At 41.9% G+C, this 19920-nt stretch overlaps 3 protein-coding genes across 3 annotated transcripts; 1 reads left to right on the top strand and 2 right to left on the bottom strand.

Moving 5' to 3' along the window:
* The first annotated feature begins 1455 nt into the window (after window positions 1–1455).
* Window positions 1456–2448, top strand: gpr3 (G protein-coupled receptor 3). Its single transcript, XM_073462844.1, has one exon. It carries the CDS (start codon window positions 1456–1458, stop codon window positions 2446–2448), a length of 993 nt encoding a protein of 330 aa, XP_073318945.1.
* A 1082-nt stretch (window positions 2449–3530) lies between these two features.
* wasf2 (WASP family member 2) lies at window positions 3531–12335 on the bottom strand. The gene is made up of 9 exons (XM_073463281.1): window positions 12219–12335; window positions 10263–10427; window positions 9986–10120; window positions 9616–9769; window positions 8550–8667; window positions 8290–8411; window positions 6036–6182; window positions 5262–5761; window positions 3531–4906 (listed from the first exon to the last, which is right to left on the bottom strand). Exons 2-9 carry the CDS (start codon window positions 10393–10395, stop codon window positions 4749–4751), a joined length of 1467 nt encoding a protein of 488 aa, XP_073319382.1. The 5' UTR covers window positions 10396–10427; window positions 12219–12335; the 3' UTR covers window positions 3531–4748.
* A 1751-nt stretch (window positions 12336–14086) lies between these two features.
* LOC140993200 (probable methyltransferase-like protein 24) lies at window positions 14087–19920 on the bottom strand. Its single transcript, XM_073462776.1, has 5 exons — window positions 19639–19920; window positions 18600–18698; window positions 15836–15972; window positions 15372–15639; window positions 14087–14462 (listed from the first exon to the last, which is right to left on the bottom strand). Exons 1-5 carry the CDS (start codon window positions 19918–19920, stop codon window positions 14157–14159), a joined length of 1092 nt encoding a protein of 363 aa, XP_073318877.1. The 3' UTR covers window positions 14087–14156.

Raw genomic sequence — 19920 nt, 5'->3', positions numbered from 1 at the left:
TCCTGTGGGAGCAAACGAAGCTTAAAATAGCATATTATAGAAGGCATGTAGTGCATGATGGCGTGTATTAAGTAAAAAGAGGATATACCAAAGAGCACAAGGAGAATTCCTGAAATAGCCCGGTTTCTCATTAAAGATACACGACAGTGCATGGTACATGAACAGTCTGTCCCGTGTTCTCACAGTGAGCTGTTTCTCAGACTGGAGCTCACTCACTTCATCTGGAAGTGTGTTAACAGATTTAACCAGCCACACTAAACATTATATTAATAATATAATAATATTTTTGATGTTTGTCAAAGATGCTCCTGAAACGTGTGCAGGATTAAAAATCAAGGGTGGACGGCGAAAGCCAATGAAAGCCTGGATTTAAAGTGACGTGCAATATTAATACATATATTATTAATGTAAGTTACTGTATATTACTGACAGGTTGATCAATATCCTAATGATGCATTCACGTTCTGGTAACTCTACATATTGCGTTGCATTAACAAGCCTGAATGTTTATTGATTACGATTAGCCTGACTTCCCGCAAGACTACAGATGGTGACGTCACAGACACCTCAGGAGCCAGCAGGATTATTACATAAAATGTATTTGTGATGATTTAAAAAAAATGTGAAGATGTTTGTACACGCTGGAAAAATGATGCAATTTGACAATGGGTTCGAAACATGGTCTTTATCTTTGTATAGAGTTGTTTGTGTTTTGTAATTGCATTTCTAAAATCAAATATCATCAAGATGGGCTTTGGCTCTAAATCATCTAGGCTATAAATACACTGATATGGGGCTTATCAGAATCAGAATCAGAATTACTTCACTGATCCCCAAGGGGCAAATTGGGTACATTACAGCTGCTCCTTCTAGGATAGAAATATCAGACTTTAGAGAGACAATAAGAAAATATCAACAGAGAAAGATAATAAGACATAAGAGTAAGTAAGAATAAAATAGAACGAGAAATAGAGATGCAAAGAAAAGTAATATTGCAATATGTTATAATTGACAGTAGTTAAATAAATAAATGCTACAAACAAGAGTAAAGTGTTGCACATGATACTGCACAGAAAAAAATGAAAACAGCTCAATCAGTTATTAGTCTAATCAATGAATGCTGAATGTTTTGTTACAGTACTTACTAAATAAATCTATTTATTATGCCTTTTTTATAATTATAACCAAAAAACAATACAATATATTATTATAAATGAGAGGAGCAGAGGAGTGCCAGCGCAAGAAAATTGCACCTTTCACTTATGGCTGTATCTATTTTTATGAGTTTAACATCTTAAGTCCTCTGCTGCCACATCCGGCCTCCACAGGCTCAAACCACAGTCAAGGCTGTTTAATGCGCAGATGGAGATGCTAACGACCCATTAGAGCTAATAGCAATATTTTCTCTCCTTTTTTCTCTCTCTCAGGTTGTGTTTGCGTGACTCCTGATCAGCCATGATCCTGAACGCCTCTGACCTGGGCTGGGATGAGTCCTCAGGCACAGACCCCTTCTTCCCTCTGGACCAAATGGACAGCCCACCTCCATATGAAGTCCCGCCCCTCACAGTGTGGGGCGTCGCCCTGTGTGTTTCGGGAACTCTCATCGCCACTGAAAATGCAATAGTGGTCACCACCATCTTGGCCACACCGTCTCTCCGCGCCCCTGTTTTCCTGCTGCTGGCTAGCCTCGGATTGGCTGATCTCCTGGCGGGTGTCGCTCTGGTGTTGCACTTCCTCTTCCTGTTCTGCGTGGAGCCCAGTGATTGGTCAGAGTTGCTGACCTCAGGACTGCTGGTGACATCACTGACTGCCTCACTCTGTAGCCTGATGGGTGTCGCTTTGGACCGATACCTGTCTTTGAGCCATGCCCTCACCTATGGCTCAAGCCAATCACGTCACAGAGCCGCCATCCTCCTGCTGCTGGTCTGGTTGGGTGCATGTATCATCGGGGCGGGGCCTGCGATGGGATGGCACTGTCTTGACGATCCAAACTCCTGTTCTGTAGCACGACCTCTGACCCGGACATACCTATCACTGCTGTGTGGTGGCTTCCTGGTGGTCGTTATGGTGACCCTACAATTGTACGCTGGGATCTGCCGCGTGGCAAGGCGACATGCCCACGCCATCGCAACCCAGAGGCACTTTCTCCCTGCCAACCAATCATATGCAAGCAAAACCGGCCGTGGGAAAGGCTTCTCTCGGTTGATCCTGGTGCTCAGTGTGTTTGTGGGCTGCTGGATGCCTTTCTCTCTTTGGGGGCTGCTGGGAGACGCGTCCAGCCCTCCTCTCTACACCTATGCCACCTTGGTGCCGGCGGCAGGCAGCTCGCTGCTGAACCCGATACTCTACAGTTTGAGAAACAAGGACATTCGCAAAGTGCTGCTCCAGGCCTGCTGCCCCCACAGATACACACAAAACACACACATACACTACCCTGTTGATGTGTAGACTGCCAAACTTCGCCAGACTCCAACCACCACACAATCTATGCCAGACATATCACTGTTTGTGTGCCAAGATACACACATAGCTGCATTGACTATCATCCAAATCCAGAACATTAAGTCTCAAACAAACCCACACACACACATACACACACACTCCCACTAGTGCAATCAGCACTTTCTCAGAGAGAAGAAGTCCTTCTGCGAATCAGAATGTCCTGGACTGTCCTGGCTGGCAGCCATGTTGGGATTAAAGACTAAACATACTGTCTTGTATGTACTTTGTGCCTCATTTTCAATCAATTGTAGATCCACTGGATCAGAAGACTGGCGAAATCACAGGGATGCTCTAAATGTCCCCACTCATAAAAAGTTGATTTTATATGTGTTGGCACTTTAAGACGAGAGGGAAGGAGGGGCTTTACATGTAAGCCTATCACAGTGTAATGACATATGTGATCCAAAGCCCAATTTAATTTACTTGAATGTCTAGAAAACACAGTGTTAAAGATCTTTGAGATTCTATTTTGCACATGCTGTTATAAGCACTTTGAAGGGTACTGACCATATGTTCGTGTTGCACAACCTTTTTGAAATGAATTTTTTATACTGATGAATAATAAATATGCTTTTTTTCTATTTGGTGATGTCAGCACTCTTCTCTTCACCGCAGCCGAGGCTTTTAGTGCGTTTGTCTCTCCATCTCTCACTCTTTTAATTCAATCAGGCACAGACTGCTGCTCTCTGTATCCTAAATTATTTGGTGGATAAAGAAATCTTTATCACAATCACTCTGCACCCACAGCATCCTTTGAAAAACCTACAAAGCAACCTTGGTACAAGGATACAGTGATTATGCAAGACGTTTTTCTCTCCTCCTACTCATTTTTATAACTTTTATCCCACTGATTCGTTTTCACACTCCCTACACAGTCAGCACGGGGCAGTGTGAAGAAGTCTCCAGCACTGACATAGACGATGAGTCATGGATAAAGCACGAGGAGCCTTAATGCCAAGAACTTGTTATCCAACTTGTGACAGCATACACACTGTTCATTCTCACAGAAAAGACATCCAAACAATCAGTGTAAGTCACTCTAATATTTATTGAAATAACTAATCATTTGGAAAATTTAAGGCAGGAGAAACAGCTTTGGCTAAGCATGCTGTGTGATGAAAATAAAAAGGCACTTGAAAAATATGTGGTCCACACTAAAACATCAGTCAGCTCTACGTTTGACTCATCCACGGCAGCTGTTAATATTTTTGGAAGAAGCTGATCAGTGGGCTGTGTGAATAACAAAAATAAACCTGCACTGACACAGAAATGCTGTATAAAAAAAGGCACTTATCAGACAGTAGGATGAGGCAAAAATCTGCCTGATTCTACAGTGATTAAAGCATCAGAGCCTAGTCCATCCCTAGAAAAAGGTCAAAATAAGAAATACAGAACAGAGTCGAAAACACAGTACAAAATGAATCATGATTGATGGTGTTAAATGTCTGCATATGTTCAGTACGGTGATCTCATCAAACACCCCAGGTGTCTGGCATGAGCCGATACAAACACACTGAATAATTAATTCATGAATCTGTTTATGAGCGACAACCACGTTTCATCCACGAGTCAACTGTTCCCAGAAAAACCACAAAAGTGAGGAAAGTAAAAGTGATAGAAACTGTGCTGTAAAAGGATAGCATTAATTATCTTTAGTAGATATGATTCACTATGTAATTTAAACTTTACATCTATAATATATAATCTATAAATGAGCAAGAATGTTTGTGTCAGTCCACTGAGTACGTACAAATACTGTGTATGGAAGAGGTTGTGCGCTCTCTTTCTATTACCCTTTGCCATAACAAACAAAAGCAGATAAAATCAGACATTTGGCCGGCAGCAAAGGGTGTCTGCTGTTCTAATAGACACTATGTTAAAGGCAGAGGTGACGCACAGACTTACATCAGAGAACACTCTCACATCAATAGCATTGCTGTGTCATCCAGACACCATGACAAATCTGGGCACAATAAGGCACACTCATACTTCACTCTTTGGACTTTTGCACCGCTGATCTGAATAATTTTGGATAAATACAAATAAATGGGTCGAGGAATGTGATTTGTTAATAGGTCACTTGTACATACTATGTGCTCACACACTCAAAACCTGACAGACGCACAGAAAAATGGACCCCTGCTTCACTGGCACTTGAGAACGTAATTGGAAAGGAAATACACTGATGTTGTTTACAGCTGAGGAAAGATACAGAGTGAAGTAGTGAAGGCGAAAAGTGACGCCGATCATTCGGACCACTCATCATCGTCAAACTCTGATGAGTCGTCCTCACTGTCGCTGCATTCTACGGCGATACGACGGGACAGGATGGCAGCGACATCGTTGCCAAAGTGATCCCTCTTCTCCTGCTCGCGCTGTGCCTCCACCTTCCGTAGGTTGAAACCTGAAAGGGAGGACAGTTATGGTGAGTGCGTGTAATACTTTGCAAGCAGTGTTCTGTCATTATAGTCACAGACACACAGTGATATAACAAAATGCAACAAAAGGCATTTTAAATCTTAACCTTAAAAGTATGTCTTAGCTTTACCTCTCAAAGGAATGTGACAGTGAAAATACCAGATTTGCATCTGAAATGTTGTGGAGTAGAAATGTGTGGCAGCACAAAATACAGTACAAGAAACTCAGCAATGTTCTTCAGCGTATATAGATGCTGTTAGAGCATTTCACTTGTTTTTTACTCAGCCAATCAGCAGTGGGGACTGTAAATATCCATTTCATATTGATCCGTTTCCTGTTACCTTGTCGGATGGCCTGCAGCAGGTCACTGTGAGCGTCATCAACTGGCTCTGGCTCTGGCTTCGGTTTGGGAGTAGAGCTGGGTGCCCCACCACCAAAAGAGGGAGGAGGGGGAGCAGAGCTGTGAGATGGTGGAGGAGGGCCAGGAGGAGGTGGAGGAGGAGGAGGAGGTGGTGGACCGCCACCTGCAGGCATAGGCGGCGGAGGAGGAGGAGGAGAAATGGCAGACATAGAAGGTGGAGGAGGGGGAGCAGGTGGGGAAGGATAGGCAGTGGGAGAGCTGGAGAGCGGAGGAGGGGAAGGTGGGGTGTCGAAGCCAGGGGGAGGCGGTGGAACCCCGAAGCCAGAGGATGGAGGAGGGGGAGGAGGTGCAGGGGGAGGGGCGAGGTTTGGGCGAGAGTTGGGTGGCGGAGAGGCCATGGGTGGAGCAGGAGGTGGGTGGCTTGGACTCAGCACACTGGTACGCTTCTGGGCTGGTGCTCCGTACCCTCCGTCATTATACCTGCGTGTGAAAGAGAGGAAGTTAGACATGAAGTTCAATAATCCTTTTGTCTCCATCATTTTTTTGTGGCAGCAACTCATGTTCATCAAAGAATCACAGGCTCAGAAAGTGAACAGCAGGTTCATAATCTATTTTGGTTCTGTTGAACCCTGTAATCTGCAGTGCAGCTGTACAGAACATGCACGTTCAGCACGTGTTGGCAAGGGGCGGCAGTGTGCTGGCAGCATGTGTGTGCTGGCAGCATGTGTGTGCTGACATGCGGGATGCTACTTACGCCGTGTCTGGAGGTGGAGGAGGCAGGAAGTCATCGCCGGGTGGGGAGCCAGGGTCATAGGCGTAGGAGCCGGTACTCTGCTCGAGGCCTTCAGAAGTGAATCCATCTCCAGATCCAATACTGCCATTCAGACCCTCCGAAGAATTCCTTAAAACACATTAAAGACATCTTAATCAGCCCAAAATACAGTGCCATCAATATTCTTTGAAACCTGGAAATGTAAAAGACCTTGATAAGTGACAGCAGGCATCTATAGATCTAATTAGCGGTTGTGTATCATGTACAGTTTGCTTACGAGAAATGACACTGTAAAGATTTATGAGGAAGTATCATTTAAAGCAGATGACGCAAATAGTAACAGTGACACTGGTGTTGACTGCTTCACACTGCTATAAAAATAACACAGGGTGCAGTCACTTCGACAGCAGTAAGAGATTGGCTCGCCCTTCAGTTTAACAGCTTGAATATTTTTCTCCTCATAAGTACTGGCTTGTGATTGAGTTACAAACAAGCGGCCAAATGAAACGGTAAATCACTTTTAAAATAGATTAAGCAACACAGCTCATACAGCAGCTTGTTCGTAGTATTATACTATTATTGTATGGTTCTGCTCATCAAAACATTACTTTTAACTTTACATGTATGCATATAGGAAAAACTGTATTTATAGTAAAAAATAGAATCACATAAACTGTTTGTGTAGAGAAATGTTAAAGTATTTTGTGTTGTTTTTCTGTCCTTACTGGATTGTTTTAAATTGTCTATAAAGTGTAGAAAAAATAACATACAACAGAAAAACAGCAAGCAATCAAGTCAATCCTACCAATGAGACTCTAATTTGCTCTTTTAATGCATTAGACGTTTTTAGATATTAGTTTTTTTTATGTTAATCCTATTTTACATGTTTACAGTGATCATTATACATCACATTCCTGGTGTGATTCACACATTTGTTGACTACAATTTTCTAATGACAGCCAGCGTTACACCCAGCCCCGTGAGAACATTTTCTAACAGGACGTACCACCCATATCACTGTGTACAGATTGGCTGATAAGACAAGGGAGACTGGAATTTAACATGAGAGGGCCAATTCTGTGCCTTTACTGTGGAAACTAGACAGAGAAAAAAAAAGCCATCTGTGGTGGCTAGCTATCCAATTCAAAACTTGAAGGCTATGGATAGAAGAAGCTTCAAAATCAACAGGTGAAGCTCGAGGATGCGCAGGAAGAGCTGTCTCCTGTTGCCGTAGCAGCAGATGAGTCAGGATGTGAGAGCACCACTGTCTCGTCTATAAGCTCGGGGGGTGGGGGGGGGTGAAGTAGAGGGCTAGCTAGTTGAGCTCAGTGGTTTTGAAACATCTTTGTTACAAGGAACGCCATTTATGAAAACAAGTACTTCCAAGGTAAACCTTTACATATGATTACAGCCAGTGGTGGAATACTAAGTACATTTACTCAAGTACCTTACAATTTTGAGGTGCCTGTACTTTACTTGGGTATTTCTCCTTTATGCGTCTTTATAATTTTACTTAATTACATTTGAGAGGTATATATTGTAATAGTGGTATCCAGGGGTGGAAGTAACTGATTATATCTACTCAAATTAGTTTAATTAAGTAATTTTTTGGGTACTTGTACAACTGAGCAGAACAAAGCAGGAGCTGGGAGTAATGTAGACTGAAAGCAACAAGAAACAGAAACCCCTTTGATTGAATGCCTGCTATTGATAATGAATTAAACATCAACAGTTAAAAGGGGACAAATACTCTGAGTAGCCCACCATTTCAGAACTACTGGTCTACATAGCCTGCACTCACTGTGAAATTAGTATGGAACACAGGAAAGAAACACAATAAGAAAGTAGGATGATCTTACTTAGCCTTTGCAGAAACAAAGTGACGTATCAAAAAATGAGCCTTGGTTAAGATTTTGGTTGCCATATGGTAATTGCATTCTATGATCAGGAGAAGAGGGACCAAGGAGTGGAGAGGATCCGAGTATTACTTTTATTCTAAAAATAACTTGAAAATGTTGTAATCAGGTGAAAATCCAAAGATTTCTGGGCTGGGCTAGGACCAATGTTTCATGGTCCTAACAACACCTCTGAAATAATGAATTCATCAAGCCATCATTTTTTACTTAATGATGAAATGCATTCAAAAGCCTCCTCGGCCTGTTGATGAACACAGCTTTGTACCAACACACACACATCAACTTGCAGAGTTCTTAACCACATTTCATTCTCAACTTACCCCAAATCATTCTTTGGCACCACAAACTCCTCTCCCATCTTACGGCGTTCCCATTCGTCCTTCCTTGTCTTGATCTTTCGGGGATTGAGCGTCCGTTGGTTCAGGTGGTCTTTCTTCTCCTTCTACTCAGACAGGAAATGGAGAAAAGGTGTCATGGAGGATACAAATGCTTTAATTTGATACAACTAATGTTGTCCACTTGTTTCAATTTATTAACTGTACATTTGTTTAGTGTGTAACAGCATGTTTTTGTGTCTCACTCTGTGCTTGCGTTTCTCTTTCATGATGTCCTTGGTGTCCTGCAGCATCTTCTCCTTCCACAGGTCAAAGAAGTAGGAGGGATCGGTGTAAAACTTCAGGGCCTCCTTTCCATCATCACTATAGAGAAGCATTAGAATTACATTCCAGGTACAAGTGACACTTTGTGTTATCTTGTGTTCACAGACATAAATAGCATGAAGTGTCTGCGGACAGATCCTTATCTGCCATATGTTTCAATAAATAGTTCCCGTTTTTAGAAACAGGCTTTTTTCTTTAGTCACACTCTACCTAGCATGCAAAACGTGAATATACCATATTCTGTAAAAACGTGTCACTTTCTGCTTATCACGATGTCACCGTGATCTGGCTTTGGATTAATCATACTTCTGATGGAATGTCATGCCTTGTGCATTATTAATATCCAAGATCTCACTGATATGTGTCAGCTGGGTCGTGACACATAAGCTTATCATTTTCCTCACAGAATGTATTCAGTGCTGCTTTGATTCAATTGAGGAATATCCTTACAAGCGGAGCTGTTTACATTTAATATAAAAAGTCCAGTTTGTTTGGTCAGAGACCATATTCACACGGCGGCCATTTTCCTTTGACGACGCGCTCAGGGTTAGAAGTTCAAATGTGGTGATAATGTAATGCTGTCATATAAAAATTTCACCACTTCCTGATTGATGGATGGCAAACATGCATCAACATGATGAACCTACAGGGTTTTGCTAAGGTTGGCTACATGTCTCCTGAGCAAGAGCAAAAACATTCTAACACAGTTTTTGACATTTTCTGGATATTTAGTAACATAAAAATTGTGATTCTTTTCTTGAACCTCATTGAGATAAACACAGTCATTATGTGAAACCCACTCCTTGATGAGGTTTGAAAGCACATGCAACAGAGAGACGGGTTTAAATAATGCATAGCCATGACAGAATTATAGAATGCATGTGTGTGCACATGTGCATGCACGTGTTCCCTTATTATTCCTTGCACGTTATGCGCCAGTGAATGTATGAGCCGTGGGTGTGAATCTGTGCGTCTGCTGAGCCATACCGGTACTGGCTGAGGTGGTTGAGCGGTGGCGGCGGATTACAGGTCTTGTAGGTGTCATTTATGGGCATGGGCAGCGAAGGTCTGGTGAACAGCTGCTGGTCCTGGGTCACACTGCTGCGGAAGGCCTTGCGGGTAGTGATGGCCTGCAGAGAGACTGAGAGAGAAACAGAGAGGATGTAACTGAATATTTATGGAGCCTTTATTGGGAGAGTCATTTTAATTTTTAATTTGAATTGCAGTCTCCAGTGTAAAAGCGGTTTTACTGAATAAACTGAAGATATACTATACAATTTTATGTTATACTCAGTCGTATTCACACTAATGAACTGCTCTGATACTAACATAAGTAGTACCACGTGGGAGTACTTACCCTCTTCTTCTTTGGGGTCCAGCTGGGTGACTTTAACCTGCAGACGATCCACTCGTTCTCCCAGTGAATTCACTCTAATTGCAAATGCTCCAGCCTGGACAAACAGCTCCCCGAACACATCCTCTGCATATCTGCCTACACGGACAAGTTTATGATAAGTATCAATTAAAGTATTTGTCTCAAAATCTTCACAACTACATTTTTAATAAACGCTGCTTTAACATGCAAATACACACTGTATTTTAATGACACCCAAGCACACACAGCATTCACTCACTGAGGCTGCCGAGCTGGCGGATGATGTTGGCCAGGCTGATATTGGTGACACATTCCAGCTCACTGCGAATGTTGGTCGGGATGGTCTGGCGACACACATGCCGCGGCTCTATATTCCTCGTAACCAGAGGCATGGTGGGGGTGTCGTGGGTAGGGGGGCCCAACCCTGAAGGAGGAAGAGAAGGTGGGTCAGTTGAGATGAAGACATACAAACATAAAAGGACTAAAAGACGAGAGATGTATTACCATGTATTACACACAGCTGTGAAACTAATAAACCGAGAAGCTCAATCAACAACCATTTTGATAATTGGCCAATCATTTTAATAGAGCCTGACTGTTAATATCAGCTAGTTTTAGCCTATCACAGATACATCGGTACTGACATTTATGCTGTCCGATATGAGCTGATATCAAACCTTATTTTAAGAGATTATAACGCAGACATGTAACATTCTTGTATTCATTTATAATTATTAAATTCCCGGTGAAGTTTGTTGTTTCAGTGCACTGATGTCATTTTAGACTATTAAGTCTAATATTAAGCTGTAAAAACCCTGCCTTCGTTACATCTTTGTCACAAGTGTCTGATAACCACATTTGAGGGATCAAAAAATGTGTGTGCATTGGCCAGATATATCAATATTAGAATTTTTCACTTCTTAATATCAGAGTATCAGTCGGGCTCTACATTTTAAGCCATTTGTCTTGCAAAGTGTACCAAACAACACAAGTCCCAGCATTTCAAACGTGAGGGATGCTGCTTATTTATGATATTTGTCACTGTAAAGTGAATAGGTTTTTGTTTTGGACCATTTGTTTGAACAAATAAAGAATTTTTGAGAGGTCACCATGGGTTCTGGGAAATTATAATGGGTATTTTTTACTGCTTTATGATTTTTTTCTAGTTACTTCCATCCCTATATAAGTCACATGCTCATGTGACACCCAGACGTACATGTATAAATAAAGACAGGGACAGACGGGGCTAAAGCAGAAGCAAAACTAAAGCTTTGCGCTGCTCAGCAAACATCCAACATCCACCCAGTTGATGTGAAACTGGAAAATTCAGCATTAAAATAGCACAGAATGGAAAAACAATGATTTCTGCTCCATTGTGCTTAAATATTTCACTATATTGGACAAATCACAGCCAGTGTGTGTCAGTGTAAACTCCCCACACAAACCATTATCTCTACAGTGCCATATGGCATCTGTTCAGAAAATGACAACTCCCACAGGCGCTCAGAGATTTGCAGTGACTTCAGACTCTCCCTGTCCCTCTCCACCGTCTACCAACACAGTGCAGGCAGGCAGGCAGGCAGGCAGATTTTAGTTTACTGTAAGTATACCCTGCAGTGATTCCTATTCCCCTGCTCGGCTGCCTAATTACAAGTTTTTCATGTTAACGTTGGGGCTTTCACAGAATGGTGAGGTCACGATTCAAGCGTTTCTGGGTGGATTCTAGTGTCTGCACTTTTCCTTGGTTGACAGGCACAGTGTGGGTACATACTTTCAAACAGAGGATACTATAACAGTGTAAGGTTTGTCCGCTTCTTTAAGAGAAGTGGAGCTTGTAGCTGAATGCCAGCTGAAGCACAAACCCGCACTGTGTGGTTGGTGGTATGCTCGACAGTAACGTACAATCGACCGCTCTCTGTCAAACAGACAAACTGAAATCACAAGGGTTTAACTGATACGTTTAATATGGTGGGATAACTTTGAACTGAACTTTTTCCTGGATCAGTAACAACTTAAGACCAAATAAGTCGGAAATGTAACACTTTTACGCCCACAACATTAGCTAAAACAGGCTAAACTGTATCTTGGGATTTCGGCCTTGTCAGAGCAGGAAGTAACTTACAGGCGCCTCTTAACTCGAAGAAACAGCCAAACAAATGTATTTTTACATCTTCCACTTTATGAAAACAATACTTATTAATAATGTTCTACTTACCGTCAAAACTACCAACTTTAAGCCCTCTCTATAGTCTGGTTGTTGTCCTGTCTCAAGATTTCCACAAGAAATGTAGAGCGGTACAGTATGCGGACGGGCGACACAGATCACAGAAGTCCCGGGATTGTGAACTTCTGATTGGTCGAGCGGCCGGGTTCCTCAAAGCTGATTGGCCATCGCGCCTGTCGCCTGTGTTTGCCGAGAACAGGATGTGGAAATTTCAACGTAAAAAGCGCAACTCCGCCCTGACTAGTGGCAAACATCTGTCCGTAATGTGCGTAACGTAGGGTGGAGGCAGAAGCGCATTCCAATGTGCGCTCCAGCGAGTTGGAACGCGTCCGAGGAATGACTGGCATTGGCCTTTATGAATAAGAGCTCACTGTGGGGAAAAGCACTTACGGAGATAGATAACTGTCCTGCGAGCGTCACCGAGTGAGTGTTAAGTGCATCCTTAACCTCAACCCAGCCTGCACTGTGGAAGTACACAGGGTTTAGGGGAGGAGATGATAAAGGTCAAATCATTTATCTAAGTATACTGTAGGAACCTGTGGTAAAAGTATTGAGGCAACCCAACTTGTTTGACTTTTGCAATAAGATAGCAATTATAGTCTTGTCTTGCAGCACAGTCCCTATATTAAGCTTCTTTGTGTTGCAATAGACAGCTAAGCCACTGTTACAGCCACTATTTTTTATAATAGCCACTATTTTTGCTTTATGTGCAAATATATTGAAAGGGAACACAAGCACTGTTACTGAACTTACAGTTTATGGCGATGCACACATACATACAGTTTAGATCAATTTAGGTATCACATAATTCACAATTATTCTTCTATAACACAATAAATGTCTATATGAAGTTATGACTTTTAACTGTATACTACTATATCAAAGGATGTGGGACGTGATGTATCTACAGAGCAAAAGGGACAATTAATCAGCTAATTTCTCTTTTGAATTATTTACAAGCAAAATAAATAGCTTAGCATTGTTTCTACCTATTGCCACAACTATCAATGTAATGTACATGTCATAGATACATACAAAAACTGTGAAATGTAACCCATTTTCTTACAGAATTACAACCTGTTGTTACTGGGGATGATCAGGATTTTCCAAGGACAGACAAAATAGCAGTCAAGGATTTCTATTTTGTATTTTATTATGTCAAACATGGTTTCATTGTTTTCATCGTTGTCATACAATACACAGTAATGTGCAAAAACTGCATCAGTGTATGGACGAATTTCAATATATGTCACAGTAGGCACTATTAGCCTCAATATAATTTACGCTTCTCTTCAATGTCAAGAATTATTGCACATAAAAGCACTGCAAGGCCTACAGAGATGTACAAATAATACATACAATATTTTGCTGCATAATCTGTTCAAACTACATTCAAATTACAGCTGGATCAAAATTATGATTGATGAAAGGGGTTGCACTGAACTAATAAAATGATATAATATTGATAAAATGACAGGTCTATAGTTCAAGTAACAAAAGAAAACAAATAAAAGATGTGCTGGCCCCTGTCAGCTGTTATTTAGGAGTAAAGAGGACACAATCAAGCTGTGGCTACAATTTACATACGGATATCTGCTTTTTTTATGCAATCAGTAGATCTAATAATAATATCATTGCCCAGTGGAATCAGCAATCCTTCCTTCTGCTCCATATTTGGTCAAATTAGCCAGTATCATGTAGAGAGACAGCAGTATTTCCCTCTGAAGGTGGAGTCTTAAAAGGCAGATCCTTCCATCTCCACTAGAGGGAGACAACTGTGTAAGCCTGAGAAGAGGGGGAAAAAGTTCATTGGAAGAAAAATGTAACTCCACCAACTATTTGAAAGTTGACCTCCTCCTTCTTGTTTTAGGCCATCCACACTCTCTGGTCATGTGTGTACACCTGTGTCCATTCGTGTGTGTGTGTGTGTCAGTGTCTTGTGTTGACCCAGCTGAGTGTGTATGAGCTGTGAGCATTTGCTGCAGTCTGTTTGAGGACACTGTGACCCTCTCCTGCAGAGGTGTGGACCAGCTTGAGTCCAGAAGCTTGGAGACCCTCTAGAACGCTGAACCAATAGCGGAGAACCTCCTCATTGGTTCCGCCCACCTCAAACCCTGCCCATTGCAGGTGCACTGTGGCAACCAGATGATGGACACTCTGCAGCGTTCCTATCTCAATCCAGTTCTGGAAAACTCGCCACTCAGCACTGAGCAGGTCAGCATACAGGAAGTGAACCTAAAGAGATAAGAAAATATAGAAAATAGAGGTTCATTATTGTTCTGTACAACTGTACAATAATTATATATTAATGTATATTCACAATACAAATTAAAAGTACAATGTGTTCGGCAAATTACTTTTCCCACATTCGAATCAGAAAAAGGTACTATTTCAAGAACTTCACTCAAGTCACTAAATTCACTCATTAAAGACGTAACTCATTCGCAACAGAGATGCTACAGAGATGGAACTGGGGAACGTAGTTTAGTAACAAGTAAAGGTATCATGGTGACCTAAACTCTGAAGTCTAATTTCCCAAATCCCTTCTTAGTTTAGTACAAGCAATGGTTCAAACCACTGAGCAAGATAAGTAGACACACAGAAACAAAAATTTCGTGTTTTGTTTATGTGTGAATAATTTCGGTGTCGGCCTCTATTAAATATATATTTTCCTTTACATAATTTATTGAGAAATAATTTATTTGTGGGGAAAACTTCACATTTTCAGAAGTTGGATTGGACTAGTCCCTTCCAGGATACATGTCCAGGAGCCAAATATTGTAAATATTGTAATCATGATTGAATATTAATTCATGACAGTAGACTCCTTCTTATAATGTCAGCCAGCACATGTTCATCTGTAGGTACGTAGTTCCCTCTTGTGGCTGCAGGATGTAACTGGGCCAGTGTGTGATTCACTCACTTAAATTGTTGCCATGGTAGCCAGGGATGGCGCAGAGCCCTGTTGCTATGGAAACGTACAAGTAAGAGAGCTTTCTGGGTATGTTGGGTCGAAAAGACTCTAAGGTATGTTTGTTTGGCACTGTTTCTCCAAGTGTCTGTGTGTATGTGTATGTGTGTGTGTGTGTGTGTGTGTGCATGTGTGTGTGTGCATGTTTGTGTGTGCATGTGCATGTGTCTTACTGTGTGATGTCCCAGAGCTGCCATGATGTCTGCCAGTGTTTGAGAAACACTACCCAGGTTGCCTCTTGTCTTGTGCTTGCGCTTCCTCGGTGCTCGCCATTCCAGCCACATCTTGTGCTGGCTGACCACGCCTCCATCACCATGGTTACTGGCCAAACTGTTGCCAAGGTGACCACCGGATGCATAGGAGTTGCTGGGATCAAAACTGTGGACTTCGCATCCGAGCATTGACACAGTCTTTAGAAACTCTGCATCTCCCCGATCCATACTAGAGAGACAAAGACAAACGAGAAAAAAGATCGACACAGAGGCAGGGGAGCACAGAGGTGGTTTGAAGATTATTGCATGCATGATTAAATATGCATTGCATTGTTTATTCCAACTCTGCCACAGCGATATGAATGCATAAGCATCATGGCACATGCACAGACACATGCACATAGTATACAGTCATATGGGCACACCTAAAGGAGTATGCAACACACGGTGGATCTGCAGCTGGAAGGAGCCAGTCCTCAGCACACAGCAGCCAGCGGGGTGAGTCTGCAGGGGGCTGCGATGCCTGAGCCTGACCTGGAGACAAAACCCTGGAGCAGTTTAGCTGCGGATGGACATGAGAGGAGAGATCACATGAGATAGGTTTGGTGGAGGAATGAGAACAGTCCTACACGGGATTAGCATACAACTAAGAGGAGAGGAAGTAAAAGAAGAAGAAGTTGTGTGAAAGCTCGCCTTGTGAAATGCATTTCACACAATGACTGATGTCTTCAAGTACCTTTAAGTAAAGCAAATCATTTCCTGGTCATTTTGACTCTTTAATGTGAGATTCAGTTGATGCTTATCATTCAACTTGAGCGACTTTGAGAGTCACTTTAATTTGTGGCAGGTATTGGATAGTTACAGAACTAAATCAACAATATATTCTTAAGCTTACAATATACTTTAATCATTTTCCCTCTCAGTCCCCCAGCACTTGGTGTTACTTAAGTCTCAGCTCTCATATGGGAGTTTCCAGTCTGGAACTGAAAGTCCTCACTAGCTCCAGATTTTGCAGAGTTCTGCTGCCAGAATACTGACAGCGCCTGACTGATCATATTACTGCTATGTTAACCCCCCACATTGGAAGTCTGCAGTTGTAGAAGTGTAGAAGTTGCAAAAGTGAAGTTTTTATTGATTACTCTTCAGGCTTGGCAAAATCTAACTCCTGGCTACAGTTCCTGCTGGTCCCTTATGTGCTGTGAGTGTTGCTGGAGTCCTTCGAGGAGGGCCCAGAATGTTTTCCCAGTGGTTCCCAACATGAGGGTTGGGCCTAGAGCTGCAACTTTCAGTCAATTAATTGATTAGTTGATCAAAAGAAGATTTTTTGACAACTATTTTGATAATCAATTAATCGTTTGAGTAATTTTTCAAGCAAAAATGGCAATATTTGTTTGTTCAAGCTTCTTAAATGTGAGATTTTTCTCTGCCATTTATGATAGTATAATGAAGACTCTTTGGGTTTTGAACAAACAAGCAATTTGAAGATGTTAATTTAGGCTCTGGGAAATGAGCATCTTTTACAAATTTATTCATACCTCCGCCAATGCCCAACAGTCCCCTGCAATTTAATGAAGCCTATTCTAAAATCAAACTTGATATCCCTTTATCACTCTAAGTGAACTACTTAACCATAATTTGAACTCACTGGATCTATGATCTGCATCAAATTGTACTCACTCATAGATCCAGCCAACTATATCTGCCTGTTTTTTATCGTAAAGATCCATGCATTATTCCCTGAGAAAACGTCGAAACACCATATCTCGCAATATCAAAGAAAGTGAGAAAAAAATCCAGTTAATGGGGTCTGTCCTGGGCCGAGACCCATCCTCTATCTAAGTTTTGAGGAAATCTGTTCAGTAGTTTTTGTGTAATCCTGTTGACAAACCAACCAACCAACCAACAAACAAACAGATAGATCATGGATCATAACCTCCTTGGTGGAGGTAATAAACCTCCCCCAAGGGGTGGCAAGATAAATCTGAGGATTCATAACCTAATCATAAAGATGGAAAAGAAGAAGAAAAACATCTCTGCTACTCAAACAGATACCTTTCCCAGCATATAAACATTATTCAAGTGAAAAAAATCGACTTTCACAGTTCACTGTCATTTGCAACCTGTGATGAAGGGTCATGCATTAGATTATACAGTGAGCGTGACTATACATGTACTTTATGTGTGATTATGGGGTCCCTAATTCCTTTATTACTTTACATTTTATTTCATCTCATCTAAACACAAACAAGCACGAGGCCAAATGTGTAGAACTAGCCCTTTAATCATGATCAGGTTTCCAAATATGAACGATAGTGCTGCAACCATTTATAGCACCAGAACCAAAACTCAACTAGGCATTATTTTTGTTTTTTATTGTAGCCATTGACATGGAACAAAAAACAAAAATAATGCCCTGCTTCACTGCTAGAAAACAACTACACAGGAAACGCTGTTTGCAGTCTGTTAAGTAGAGGAAAAAACATAATGTTACAGTTTTACACAGGTAAAATGTACGGTGGCCGGGAGGTGCAAAAAAGAGTTTACAAAATGTGAAACACTTTTACAAAGCTTGAGACAAATTTACATTTTAGAAAACATTTTTACATATCATTTACAAAATTACATTACCATAACACATTTACAACTCCCGAAACAAATTTACATTTCTCGTATTGGCTGTTCCCCCGTTATCACTTCCGGTTCAACCCCGGAGTTGGCACATTCCCTTTCCGGTTGATGGTTGATATTTGTACATTTGTTTCGGGACTTGTAAAAGTGTTTCGCCGCTTGTAAATTTGTGTTGCCGTTTGTAAAAGTGTTTCGTGTCTTGTTAATTTGTTTTCTGAAATGTAAATTTGTTTCGGGACTTGTAAATGTGTTATGGTAATGTAATTTTGTTTTATGATATGTAAAAATGTTTTCTAAAATGTAAATTTGTCTCAAGCTTTGTAAAAGTGTTTCACATTTTGTAATCTTGGTTTGCACCTCCCGGCCACCGTAAAAATGTGACATTTACAGTAAATACAAACTAGAAATGTTCAAATTGTATAACGTAATCTTTATGATATTTGCTGATTCAAACATTTCTCAAACATTGATGATTTGATTTTTTTTTTAATTTGTTGTTTTCTGTTCAGTAGATGACAACTCATGATTTGACTGCAGTAGGTGATATTCTGTGTGGCCTACCTGTGAAGTTGCGATATAAGACATGATACGATTGAGTTCTGCTGTGAAGGACGGCTTGTCTTCCGCCCACGGCTGCACCTCCAACGTTCTGGGTCCCACCTGGGAATGTGCACACATACATATCAATATATTGATACTACAGTGCAAGGAATACCAACGGATTCATGTGAATAATGCATAGGAATGACAGTAATGTGTGGGAGTGTGCGCCCCCTGCCCTTAGGTATGAGTGACGAGGGGGGGCAGGTCACAGGCTCTGACCTCAGTCCTGTTTTGCCTGAGGCACTGTAACATACAAACACACACACACACACACACACACACACACACACACACACACACACACACACACACACATTCAAGCAAAGCCCCCCACCCTACTCAAACTGAACCCTGTGGTCACCATGGCAACCTTGTGTGTGTGTGTGGGGTGGGGGTGGGGGGGTGATGATGATTCACTAGAATGAGTCAGAGAGTTTAGCCTTGGGCAGAAAAAGAGACAGTGAGAGAAAAAGAGAATGAAAGAGAGATGGGGGTGAGCATCCAGCGAGGGGAGGGTGGTTGGGGTAATCAGAGGACAGATGAACCCACACACACACTCTCGCACACACACACACACACACACAGACGCAAACGCAGGTGAAGGTTGAAGCTCTTTGCAGCTGAAGGGCAAAGAGAGAGAGAGAGAGAACAGCTGTCACCTCTCTCTGATCTGGGGTCAGTGCTGCGCTCACCCCCTGCCCTCACCTGTTCATTCATGTCTGTAATAATTCACAGAGCTGTGCGCAAACTGACCCAGCATCATGAATAAGTAACTATATATAACTATAAAAAATGCATTTTAAATTATGTTTACTAGGCGTTAAGGAAAGCAATATGGTATAAAATGAACTAGGTTATGAGTGAATAGGTGATATTGTCGTGAGTGAAGGTGAGAAATTGTAACTTATTCCCAAAAAGTTATGTAATTCAATAAATATGTTCTTTAGCAATAATTAAAGTATTCAGACACATTCAAATCAAACTTTATTGAACTTACCTGGCGCGAGTGCATCTCGTTCTCATCCTCATACGCCCTCCTCTCCACCTCCTCCTCCCCCTCCTGACCCGGTGTCCGGGACGGGGATCCCCGTTGGCGTGAGTTCCTCTCCGGTTCGATGCTAATAACGGAGAAGGCGACCTCCTGCTCCTCCAGCCCCACCTGTGCGGCTCGAGGTAACCGTGTCCCGACGACGAGGAGCTGGAGCGCGAGCAGGAGCGTTGGGACTAGAAGAAGAAGTACTCCCGAGCGGAGGGGGAGACCGCGCGCACAGGTCCGCAT

This window comes from Pagrus major, chromosome 3 (genome assembly GCF_040436345.1).
Source record: "Pagrus major chromosome 3, Pma_NU_1.0".
NCBI lineage: Eukaryota > Metazoa > Chordata > Actinopteri > Spariformes > Sparidae > Pagrus > Pagrus major.
Note: the sequence above shows the minus strand (reverse complement) of the source record. Positions and strands in the feature narration are given on the sequence as shown.

What these genes read in the sequence shown, in the direction of transcription:
- LOC140993200 (XM_073462776.1), bottom strand. Translation starts at nt 19,920, where the DNA reads ATGCGGACCTGTGCGCGCGGTCTCCCCCTCCGCTCGGGAGTACTTCTT. An exon ending in CTTATATCGCAACTTCACAG is followed by an intron (nt 15,973 to 18,599) that starts GTAGGCCACACA and finishes GTCCATCCGCAG; the next exon opens with CTAAACTGCTCCAGGGTTTT. An exon ending in TGTGTTGCATACTCCTTTAG is followed by an intron (nt 15,640 to 15,835) that starts GTGTGCCCATAT and finishes TTGTCTCTCTAG; the next exon opens with TATGGATCGGGGAGATGCAG.
- wasf2 (XM_073463281.1), bottom strand. Translation starts at nt 10,395, where the DNA reads ATGCCTCTGGTTACGAGGAATATAGAGCCGCGGCATGTGTGTCGCCAG. An exon ending in AAGAGAAACGCAAGCACAGA is followed by an intron (nt 8,412 to 8,549) that starts GTGAGACACAAA and finishes CTGTCTGAGTAG; the next exon opens with AAGGAGAAGAAAGACCACCT. An exon ending in CCTCCACCTCCAGACACGGC is followed by an intron (nt 5,762 to 6,035) that starts GTAAGTAGCATC and finishes TTTCACACGCAG; the next exon opens with GTATAATGACGGAGGGTACG.
- gpr3 (XM_073462844.1), top strand. Translation starts at nt 1,456, where the DNA reads ATGATCCTGAACGCCTCTGACCTGGGCTGGGATGAGTCCTCAGGCACA.